Source organism: Marmota marmota, unplaced genomic scaffold (assembly GCF_001458135.2).
Source record: "Marmota marmota marmota unplaced genomic scaffold, marMar, whole genome shotgun sequence".
NCBI lineage: Eukaryota > Metazoa > Chordata > Mammalia > Rodentia > Sciuridae > Marmota > Marmota marmota.
Window position 1 is genome coordinate 9,568,615 of NW_026000164.1, and position 12,213 is coordinate 9,580,827.

The 12,213-nt window shown below is 39.8% G+C and overlaps 1 protein-coding gene across 1 annotated transcript; it reads left to right on the forward strand.

Annotated features, from left to right (window-relative positions):
• The first annotated feature begins 5,240 nt into the window (after window positions 1-5,240).
• On the forward strand, window positions 5,241-11,450 carry LOC107149109 (serine protease 58-like). The gene is made up of 5 exons (XM_015493876.1): window positions 5,241-5,437; window positions 6,180-6,341; window positions 7,863-8,113; window positions 10,836-10,984; window positions 11,301-11,450. The coding sequence occupies exons 1-5, from the start codon at window positions 5,241-5,243 to the stop codon at window positions 11,448-11,450; spliced, it is 909 nt and encodes a 302-aa protein (XP_015349362.1).
• Window positions 11,451-12,213: the final 763 nt, after the last annotated feature.

The following is a 12,213-nucleotide window of genomic DNA, read 5'->3' on the forward strand; positions in this document are numbered from 1 at the left end:
CTAACCCTCTCTTTAATCTCCTAAAGTTCTTTTTGATTTATTGTTCTTGTTTCCCTGTTAAGATTGTTCATTCTTAGAAAGGAGAGGCGCCAAATAGTGCCATATCTAGGAAAAATAAACTGGATTTAGTGTAGTTTAATCAATTTCCTTTATTTTTATAATTGCTTTACATATATTTTTTTAATCCTTATTTCAAGATTAAAATGGTTTTTTTTGTTATTAGCTGAGTAATTTGACCCCCTTCCTCCAATCATAATCATCAACATTTTTGTTGAATCTACACTTTCATAAGCTACTGGCATAGAAGAGTTTCACCCTCCCAAGTGAGAGCTAATTATATGTGTTTTACTGTGTAGGCTGTGCAATCTGAAGGTGAGATCTAATTGGTGAGAACAGTGATTCTTTAAAAAGAGGAAAGTAGATATATAAAGGAGAAAAAGAGGTAAGAAAGGAAAAGACTAAGGAAGACACTTTTAAAAATCATAAAGACAGGGGCTGGGGTTGTGGCTCAGTGGTAGAGCACTTGCCTCACATGTGTGAGGCACTGGGTTCAATTCTCAGCATCACGTATAAATAAATGAATAAAATAAAGGTCCACCAACATTAAAAATTTTTTAAAAATCATAAAGATGGATCTTTATAAACATCCAGCTGTATGATATACAATATGAATTCTCTTCTTCAATTTCCCAAGGACTGTCTAGAATAATTTTTTCTACTTTGTTTCAAAGTTGAATCTGGTTTGGAGAATGAGATAGAATAATGTGTAGATGAGCCCCAAGACCGACATGGGATGAAAGGTGAGGTTTTCCATAAGAAGCCGGCCATGTCCAAGGTAAGGAGAACCAGCAGGCTGGTAGGAGCACAGTTGCTACAGGATACCAAGACAAGGGCCTTTGTTCAACTGAAAACTAGTTTTCTGTAGCTCTGGGTGCCTCCAAAATATTTTCTTCAAATACCGTATCATCCAACATCCAGACAAGAAATAGAAACTACATCAGCAGGATAAAGAAGAAACTTTTTAATATAAAGAACTATTGATTTTTTTTTTCACATAGAATGGGACAAAGCAAAAAAAAAAAAAAAACAGCTTTGGAATGCCTGACATGTGAAGAGTGGACAACTCTGAATGAAATTCTGGTGTTTTATTATTATTGCTTCATTTTGGAGTTCTTTTTTGTGAATTTTTCCCAATAAACAGGTGTTAGGTTTTATGAAAGATAATACTGGTTGTCAATGAAATTTCCAGGATGTTTAGTTCACAAAGTCATCACTATTTTATAAACAAACCCCTTGACACTAATCTCTAGGGATAAAACCAAATGACCATGAGCAGAGCATGCAGCAGCTCTGGAGACTTCCTGGGCTCACCTGTCCCATCCTTATCCTCCTGTAATTTCTCATAGTCTCACGTTGGTCACAGGATGTCCCAAGTGAAACAGAATTGCAGGGAGTAATGCACTTTCCCCAAAAGAGAAGCACAGTGGGCTGGGGAGACCATAAATCCACAAAGGCTCAAGGATTCTCAATTCCTGACCTCAGGATAAATATTATTTTAATATTTATCCTCACAGGAGGAACCAAGTTTTAGGGTGGTGCTGAAACCAAAGCAAACAACTCTAAGAACTGGAAACATATTGAAGGTTTTTGTTTGTTTGTTTGCCTTCTTGTTACAGTACTCAAGAATAATTTCTCACTTTTGCAGAGGTGAAAAATGGAATAGTAACAACTGGTAACAAACAGTAAGTATGTTCTAGGTACTACACATTATGCTTAAGAAATTAAAATAATATTTATCCTCACAGTGATTGTGTAAAAATATACACTAATATTCTTCCCATTAGAATATCGAAGCTTAACAGGATTAAATGTTTTTCTCAGGATAAGACAGCTAGTAAGTCCATAGGAACTGAACCCCAGTTGGACTCCAGAGCCCATTTCCTCATTGTTATGTAAAGACACATTGAACTCCGAGAAATATTTAGGGATAGCCTAAGACTATTTTAAGTATTAAGATAAAATGGCATCCAGAAGATCTTGAAAATATGGAGATCCTAAAGTCACACTTATTCCATTTAATCAACATTTGTTTATAGGACATTTACTACTTAATACCAGGCACCCTGGCAACCCTTCTCCAGATGACCTTGAGATTTCCCCCACCCCCGCCACTCGCCATCATATCACCACTTCCCAGAATTGCCCCTCCAATGTGGAATGGAGAAAACACAAAGATGATGAAAAATGGATATTAGGACTAAATACCATAATATCTTAGGCAGTGAAATTTCTTTTGAGACCCTCTAGATCGAGGGGGACTTTTTATAGGAAACCTCCTCACTCAAGTAGAATCACCACCCTTAAGAAAACCCACTTTGGTCCCCACCATTAAAAATGGAGTAGAGTTGGAAGTGATTTGCCACATGTTCTGATTATTGATGTCTGCTTTATAAAGGACCTCAGATTTACGAGTAAAGTAACAGCCATCATTGATTATTATTGTAGTTTCTGACTCGAGGGTCTGACTGGGCTTAACTCCGCAGTTCTTGCTTGGGGTCACTCATTTATAGTCAGTTGGTGGCTAGGCATGGAGCCACCTCAAAGGCTTCCTCACTCACATCTGGTAGTTGATGCTGCCTGTCAGTTGGCCAGAGCACTTATGCCTGCCTCTCCATGAGGCTTCCATATGGGACATTCTAGGCTTCCTTATAGTGTAGTGTCTGGAGTCCAAGAATATGTTCCTCAAAATAAGATGGTCAGATAGACACGAAATAGTGTAAAAAAAATGATGCCAGTCTACATTCCAGGGGGAACGAATTAGACTTTACCTTTTGTAGGGAAAAGGTACACCACATCATCTGATACCCAAAAAGAAATATCTTGGAGATTTAGTTGTGCTAGTTGAGGTCACAATTGAGTGACTCTGAATGAAATGTTATATGGGGACTCATGAATAGGATGGTAATTACAGGACCTCATGTCCCTTAAGTGTATGTGCCCTCTTACTTCTCCACACAGTGAATTGTTGTTCTCTAGCCTGTTTTTTTCTCTTAGAAAAGTAAGAAAACATATTTTAAAAGTGAGAAAATTGACTGAAGTTGCCCTCATATTTTCATCGATGAGGACTTGAGAGAGAGGACCAGATTGAGAACAGGTAGAGAGATGGGTTTCACAGTGTAAGATATTAACAAAAATGCTCAGTTCTCCTCTGGTGGCTTAAAAACAGACAAAGGTATCTGTCTTAATATTGGGGCTTATTGGGAACAGGAATGGTAGCTGGCCAAGACAGGAGGAAAACAAAAAAATAAGGACCCAAGGTAGGCCCCAACAATGTAGCAGGAATGAAGCTCTGGTAGGAGAGTCCATGTGCTATAGGTAATTAAAAACACTCACAGAGTGATTTCTGATGTTTTATGAAAGTATGTTCTGAAGTCTGAGTCAGAGTTTCCTTAATATATCCAAATCCTCAGCGAGTCTGAAACCCACTACAGCATGAGGTTAGTGGTAAATTGATAAATGAAGTTGAGATAGATGTTTTCATGTGATGGGAAAAACCAGAATGAAGATAACTAAATAAATTGATAGCAATAAGTTCAGTCCTATCAGACAAATCTTTGGAAAGGGCGGAGAGGTACTGGGTTTCCTAAAATGTCATGAGTGGAGGGCTTAAGCTGCGTGATTATGAACAAGATTTTTAAACTTAGAGCTTCAGCATATTTCAGAAAATGAGTATCAATGACACTTAACTTATAGGCCATTATAAAGGATAAGTGAGTTCACACATATAGGACATGTGACACATGGTAAAAACTCAATAAATGGGGACCTTAATATTATAAATCATGTTTTAAAGATTTGGATACTAAAGAAATGGAATCCCCAAAGTAGAACACTTAGGAATATCCAGATGACATATTTTAAGTTAAAAATTAAATTTCACAAGAACTAAGTTTGTATATATTTTTTACAGATAGAGGAATGCTATTTTTATAGTCTCTCATAACTCATCAGTACTTCATTTACTATGGCAAAGGTCAGTCCGGGGCTGCCTGTTTTGCATTTGTTCAATCTCTATAAAATATGGGGTTAAACCCATGATTTATTACTTATCTCTAGGAGACAGGAAAGTATTATGATAAGATTATCTTACAAAATGGAGTGTGGTACATTTAGAAAAAGCAATAGGTATAAAGTTTGGTTTTATTCACTATTCCATAGGAAAGCATCCCATTTCTGAAGATCTAGAGCATGTTGGCAGGGTAATTTTGTCCTACACCTTCAGAGGGAGGGATAAATAAATTTAAGTAGCAGGATTTAGATTCTGGGTTATTTTGCAAACAGTAGGGAAGCTCTGTCCATTGGATTAATAGAAAATGTTCATTTGAGTGTAGCTAGTTTCAAGGAAATATACTGTTTGATATTAGCTCATCATTCATGAAATGAAAGAGGAGGACCTGGAGGATCGTTGTCTGCCTTTGTCAGCAGGTACAAGAAAAGGGGGAAAGATCTGATTGACCTGCAACAGGTCAACAGGGGGTGACTCAATGTCTTCATGGAGCCATGAGGAAAGGACAAGTACATGGAAAGTCTGATCCAAGTCTGGTGGGAAGAAGGTTCTTGGTGGTAATTCATCTTCTAGAACACAGAAGGGTGAGGGAATTTCTTACCTTTCCCTGATTTCTGGAAGCACACAGGGTCCAAGTAGAGCTCAACTTTGCCACAGGGCATCTTGAGACCTTGTTCCGAGTTTGGACTTTGCCACTAACTTCTGTGAGAATCGCAACTTCCTCATCACCAAACTGAGGAGAAAAGGTTTATCCAATGCATTTTAGACCCCAGTGTTTTGTGAGTCAGTGGAGACAGCAGAGGGATTTTGGAAAAAAAGGAAATGACAGGGGAAGGCAGGGAGAGAGGTTTAAAGTCACAAAGGAAGGAGGGGACCACAAAGAAAGGCTATGTCACAGAGAGGGAGGGAAGAGGTGATCAGGTTATATAATGACGCCTTGGGAGACTTCAGGGATCAGAGAGGAGGCACCAGAGCTTGCTTGGGTCTGTCCCTTCCTCTCCTTCACCCACATCTAAGTTGGCTCCTTAGACAACGGGTCTTGATAGGAACTAGTTTGAAGACTTCCCTAAGACCTTCATTTCTCTCCATACCCCTCAATTCCCCAGCTGTTCTTGTCAAGGATTTGGGACTCATTTCGGATCAACTTTCTGCTCTAGAAGGATTGCAGTCTGCCATGAAGGATTTTCTCATTCTCCTGCTCTTGAGTGCAACTGGTGAGAGTCTGGGCCTGGTTCCTGCCTCGGGCAATATGCAGGGGTTGGAAGGGCAACTGAAGAGAGCAGCAGCTGCTGCAGGAGATGAACTAAAGCACCTGGATGCACAGCTGGTCCTCTGGACCTGCTCTCTGAGTCCCTCTGATGCCCGATGCCTGTGAGCAACTCAGGACATACCCACTGCCCTGCCCTGTTCAGTCCTGGGACCTGCTCTTTGAGCTCGTGGGCATGTGATTTTCTCCTGCACAGCCAGGTGGTTTCCTTTCCCAGAGCAGATGGTTATTCGAGGATGTGGGCCTAGAAAAGGGAGGGCAGGCAGGTCAGGGGTTCAGGAAGCCCCCCCCCCCCCGTTATCTCACTTCTTTCCAAGTCAGGCAATCTTTTGTTTTGTTAGCCCCATTCTTGTCAAAAGTTAATTTTTTTACATATTTTTTTTAGTTGTAGATGGACACAATATCTTTATTTTTATTTGTTTATTTTTATGTGGTGCTGAAGGTCGAACCCGGGGCCTCATGCACGTGAGGCAAGCACTCTACCACTGAGCTACAATCCCAGTCCAAAAGTTAATTTTTAAAATAATGTTTTTAGGGTGTTCATTTAGTTTTTTCAGTTTTATAACACACAGTACAGTCAATGGGCATTTCTCATCAACACGAGATGAGCACATAAGTTAGTGTCACCAAACTTTAATATAATTTCATCTCAAGCAAAAACACATGTCAAATTCCTTAATGTGTAGAGCTCAGGTGGCGTGGATGGTTTTCTCCTATTTTTTAAAATGTCAAGAATAAATTAAAGAACTCTATACTATCCTTGAAAACTTTCTGTTAGAGAACACCAGCATAGCCAGTCATGATCTCTTTTCTTCTTTGTCTCTCCACCCACCTATGACTCCTTGATTCTCCAGGACTTATTGTGGAAAATGTTTCTAATGAAAAGAAAAAAGCACAAGATGATTTTACTATTCCTTACATGGTCTATCTGAAATCCACCACAGAGCCCTGTGTTGGGTGTCTCATCCACCCCCAGTGGGTATTGACAGCTGCCCACTGCCCCTTACCGTAAGTAGCCCTTTGCTTATGGAATCAGGGGGAGATTATTCAAATAGATGTAAGTCTGGTAAAATAGCCCAGCAAGTTTTTGATGGATTTGGAAGATCCATGAAGATAGAGAGGCTTGTTTTCAATAGAATACACAGTCGGGTGTTTGAAGTAGAGATCCAGAGGAGGAGGTCATAAGATTTTCATGGGAAGTAAATAATATTCTCTCATTGTTAGTCTATAGCAACAGCTGTTTCATGCACTGAGAAGACAGTGAGGAAACAGGATGGAAATCAGTTTTCCTACTTGGAGCTTACATCTGGTAGAGGAAGCAAGCCAAAATAAGCAAATAGCTGAAAATAAAGCATGAAACAGAACATCAAGTTGCAATGTAAAGGAGCAATGTATAGGGTAACCTGTCAGGCCTCTCTGAAGACATGAGGAGCAACAGGAAGAGGAAGCAGTCAGACAAATATAGTGTAGAGGGTATTCCAGACCCAGGGATCACTATTTTTATAGTCTCTGAGGTAGAAAAGATAGAAGGGTATTTGGCCAACTGAGGAATTGGTATTGACTGAGTATACTGGGTCAGGGGATGTTCATAGGATAAGAATTGCCCCTGCCTCTTAAGCAGAGTCTCACCATGCAGGTAACAGAAGGGCAGGAGGGCGTCGTGCACAATAATGATGCACAATAATGTCACATCTGCACTTTTCTTGGGCATGCAAATGGGTCATGTGAAGGGAGTCCTACTCAGTTGCAGGAGTTTAAAGGGCCATTTCAAACTTACAACTCTCAGCCACCTGGTTGTCAAGACGGTTTACTCCAACACATATTGAATGCCTGGCCTCTGTATCAGGAGAAACAGAAAGGAAATAAGTCAGCTCTCATCCTCCTGGACTTAGAGTTAGAAAATCAGACGTTCTTTCTATCACTCATATTTAACACGTGAACTGCTTTGGGCAGGTTATTAGGAGCCCAGGAATTATTAGATATGTTGCATGATTAGACTGCTGAAAATGGAAGTAGGTGAGTCTAAATGGGGATTATGAGGGATTATAAGCAAAAAGGCTTCTGGCAGTCTCAACAAACTACTAGGAGAATCTCGTGAGTCTTTGATCAATCTAGACAAGACATGGTAAGTATAGTGATATGGGCCTGAGAAAATCATCAAAACACCTAAGAATATCCAGAAACAGCGTGCCCCATGTCCCATGTACTTGGTCTAGACAGTGTAGGGTAGATGAAGCACTGTGGAATCACTGACTGCGGTACCATCCCACCACCTACTAATTCAGATTATCCAAATCTTAACAACTGACTCTTGAGTGCATTACAGGTTAGGCTTCATAAAAGCATGTCTGTAATACAATGGTCCTGTCAAGAATTATTATTCTACAGACAAAGATACATCACTGCAGCTTTCAGGTTAATAAATGAAATTAAGATGATAGGAGAAGGTGACTTCTGATCTTTTTTGTAGGATGACATTCTTGACTCTCCTCTTTCTCATTTCCTTGCCTTTTTTTTTCCCTTCCAAAGCATCAAAATTCGACTTGGAGTTTATCAACCCAGCATCAACAATAAAAAAGAGCAGGTACAAAATTATTCATTGACTATGACTCACCCTGACTTTGATGCAAATTCTCTGGAAAATGACCTGATGATGATAAAACTCTCCAAACCTGTGGCACTCAACAACTATGTGGGGACCATTGCCATATCCTTGGAGCACATCTCATCTAACGAGTCCTGCTTCATCCCCACCTGGACTTGGAATGACTACAAAAACCGTGAGTGCTCTTCATCCTAAGGAGGTTGGACCTGGGAAAACGTGGTCAGATACACTTGATGGAAAGAGCTGGTATGGGCAATGATCTTGCTCCTGGAGGGATTTCTGCCAAGCTTTATGTGGCCAGAATTGGAAGTCAAAGATAAAATTTGGAGACTGGCTATGGGGCAGCTAATAAGACACCAAAAAAAAAAAAAATGGAGTAGGCAGTAATTGTTGTATATGTAGAACATTTAAGGCCAGAGTCCAGGGAACTCTGGACTTTAAAATAAAGATGGGGAATCAGTTTTCCCACTTGGAGCTTACATTCTAGTAGAGGAAGCAAGCAAAAATAAGTAAATGGCCAAAAATAAAGCACAAAACCGAATATCAACTGAATATCAAGTATATAGGGTGACCTGTCAGGCCTCTCTGAAGACATGGGAGCAACGGGAATAGGAAGAGGTCAGAAAAATACAGTGTGAGAACTTTTATATTTTCAGTGTGTTGCAATTTCACATTGGAGGGTATTCCAGACCCAGGGTATTCTAGACCATTACAAATGGCACATACAGATGGAGTGTCCTCATGCACAGACAGTAGGCCAAGAGGGTGGTTGCTCATTGAGACTTCCAAAGAACCCCACCCAAAAGCAGGGGGAAAAGAAAAACAAAGCTTACAGGACAAGATGAAGCCAGAGAGTTTATATCTCACTCCCCACCACAGAGAACCCAGCCTGTGCAGAGCCATGATAATCCATTCATTCCAGGTGACCCTGAGAGAGAGGAGAGGAGGGTGGTTGCAGAACCACCTGTCCTATCACCAGAGATGGCTCCCTGCTGAGATTACTAATCTCATCCCTCCTGATACATCTGAGATCTCCCTGTAGAGGCAGAAGACTTGGGTGGTTCATAGAGAGTTGATCATTATGACTTCCTGAAGGTGTCTTTCTGGCCACACATACCTTATGGTCACCACCCATGTTGTAGGCACACACCCTCCTCTGTGAACCCAAATTTGGATGAGCAGAGAGATTTGATGTCTGTAGGAGATGTCTGTCTTCTCATGGGCACTTTGTAAAGAAAGTTAGTGAATCTGTTGGTCCCTGTTGGCAGATAACTTTATGTGGCTGCTAATGACCACTTATGCTCTCTTTAAGTATTGTCAAAACCTGTTGAATCAGGTTTAAACCCTGCATCTGGCACCCACAGATGGTCTGTTTGTTCTGCGAAGACAAATAACATGGGACTTTTAAAATCATTGTTATTTAAAAGCAAAAAAAAATAAGAAATGAGAACTTTTATATTTTCAGTGTGTTGCAATTTCACATTTCAATTTAGAAGCAAAGTACCTGGGAATCTTAAGTGAATATATTTTCTGAACAAAAAATTACAACATGTGATTTTTGTCCTTAACTTAAGTCTTATTCAAAGCAATTTGGATCACACCTTACAAAAGTATTCCATTTGTAAATAAAATAAAACCATGCAAAGGTTTTTATGGTGTGGGCTCTACATGTCAATTATAGTGAGGGACCACTCCTCTCCTGATATAATAAATATCAGGGCTTCTGATATTTATTAAGAATTTTTTTATTTCAAGTAATTTATTTCATCTAGCTTGTTAAACATATTTTAATTAGGACATATAAAACCGTAAAACTAAACATGACTTCTCTCTGTTTTGTTTTATTTTTTCTGTTCTGAGACTTTTTGGCTTAATCTGCTTTGGGGCATTTTTTGGATATACTCTATCAGAAAAATCCTGCTCCTTAAGAGCCACCAGGCTTAGTACGATCAGTCTCTGATCACTTTTTGTTTCTTTTCTTCTTCCTTCATACTCTCTACCAGAGATTAAAATTACACAACCCTGTAGAGCTAGAGTCCCTGCATCTTGAAATTGACAGTGTAAAAAACAATTGCTATGAAAGAGATGAACAGAATGACTTCTGAGGGAGAAATATGTCTTTACATACAGATAACGCACTTCTAAGTAATCAGTTTATAAATAATCTATTTGAAACCATGTACCACATGCTTCAGTGATGGAAGGCATACAACACTGGTCCCTTAAAATTATAATGAAGCTGAAAAATTCCTATTGCCTAGTGTTTTTCACTTTATCTTTTCAGATATATTTACATACTTTAATCCTTACTATTGTGGTACAATTACCTGCACTGTCCAGTACAGTGACTTGCCATATGTGTTTGTAGCCTAGGAGCAGTGGATATCCCTCATAGCCCAGGTGTGCAGTGGACTGTCCCATCTAGGTCTGTGAAATATATTCTATGACGTTCTTACAGCAAAATAACCTGATGTGGCATTTCTCAATCATTGGTAACCCATGACTTCAATTTGAAAAGCAGTTCTACACCATAAACATAGTTACCAATGTAAAGAAAATGAAGTAGATGCTAAAAGGAAAAGATGGTGTGTAGACCACGGAGACATGGCCTTTTTACTATCTTTCTTCGAGTGGCCACTCATCATCTTTACACAGTTGTTTCAAAGGTATATACGTTATTCACAGTAGAGAGAAAATTAAAGATTTGGTGACTGATGGAAGGGGACTTATGAATCTGCTTCTCCCACACAGATTCTGAACCAAGAACCTCAAGAAGGGTGGAATGTGGGTTGAAATATTCTCAGGGATGAATTTGTCTCCAACATAGGGGTTGATCATAAGGGCACTTGGGATAAGGAGCTAAACTCTGGAGTCCATTTGTCTTCTCGTTCCCACAGTCAGTGACCCAGACATCATGACATGGATAAGCCAACATCCTCTTTCTGCCCGTGACTGCCAGAATGTACTCCAACAACAAGAAGAAACAAAACCAAAATTAAACATCATGTGTGTGGGACAACCTCTAAGCCTCATAACGAAAGTAAAGGTATGTTCCATATGGTAAGACAGTGTGGGCTCCTTGGGGCAGAGAGATGACAATAGGGTCTAATTCCTAAAGCCCTCCACAGAGTAAAGGGCAGAGATCTGGGGTCAACATCTGTCCTTTCCCCTTCTTACACTCAGGATGGATCAAGCTTAAACTGAGAAGGGTGAGACTTCTCTGCATGTGAAGAGAGGCTTGTCACTTCTCAAGCAGTAGAAATCCATTCGTTAGACGATTTTGCTACCACAGTGCATCACTTCATAGTGTTTACTCTTGTGTGACAACAAAGTTACATCAACGTGTTCCTTCTCCCTGGCAGGAAGTTTCAGCTGCTCCAGCCATCTGCAGTGGGAGGCTGCATGGAATCTTGACCTGGGCAAAAGCAGGTTATACCCTGGGAAATGAGGGATTCTTTACAGAAATTTATGCCTATTCAAGATGGATCATGAAAATCATGGAATCCTATTGAGGTGCCTGTTCCCCATCCCCTCAGCCTGATCTCTTCATGTTTTCTACACTGGATCTACAACTCTTCATCTTTTCTCTTCATGAACATGGTTCAAGGGAAATATATTCAATAAAAACAAAAAGGCACCAGAAATTTGTCATGACTGCTGCTTTCTTTGTCATGTGAACTTTGAAATGAAGAGAAATTTAGCAACACCCCAACTATTTGTTCATTCATACAACAATCATGGTACCACCAACTATTTAATAATACACACTGCATTCGCTGGAGGTACATGCAAGGGTATGGAATGACCTTTGTCATTGGTTAGTCCATTCTTGTAGCAACTGTGATCATGGAGTTGAATAATAATCACTAAGGGCATAAATCTAAGCATTTAGGTGGAATCACAGGAGGAACCACCATCAAGGAGGCAGACCATTGGGGAGGTATCAGAAAAGCAAATAAAAGTGTGAAAGTGTGATATGTTCTGGAAAAATACATGGAAATGAGTAACACCTGAAGGTAGAAAATAAATGATAGAGGAAGAGAAAGAATGTAGTAAGATTCCATGTATCCTATAACCGCTGGCCCCGTTCAAAATGTGAGTCTCTCTCAACCTGCTTTCTTTCCTAGCTTTGTTCCTGTGTCCCCCACTTCCTGGTGCTGATTCCTTGTCACAAATACAGTATTTGTGACACCATGATTGTTTTTTTTTTAAATAAAGCCCTCAACTGAGCCCTCAACTGAGCATTTATTGAAATGTCTATAGCACTTAATAAGT

What these genes read in the sequence shown, in the direction of transcription:
- LOC107149109 (XM_015493876.1), top strand. Translation starts at nt 5,241, where the DNA reads ATGAAGGATTTTCTCATTCTCCTGCTCTTGAGTGCAACTGGTGAGAGT. An exon ending in GCTGCCCACTGCCCCTTACC is followed by an intron (nt 6,342 to 7,862) that starts GTAAGTAGCCCT and finishes TCCCTTCCAAAG; the next exon opens with CATCAAAATTCGACTTGGAG. An exon ending in GCCTCATAACGAAAGTAAAG is followed by an intron (nt 10,985 to 11,300) that starts GTATGTTCCATA and finishes TCTCCCTGGCAG; the next exon opens with GAAGTTTCAGCTGCTCCAGC.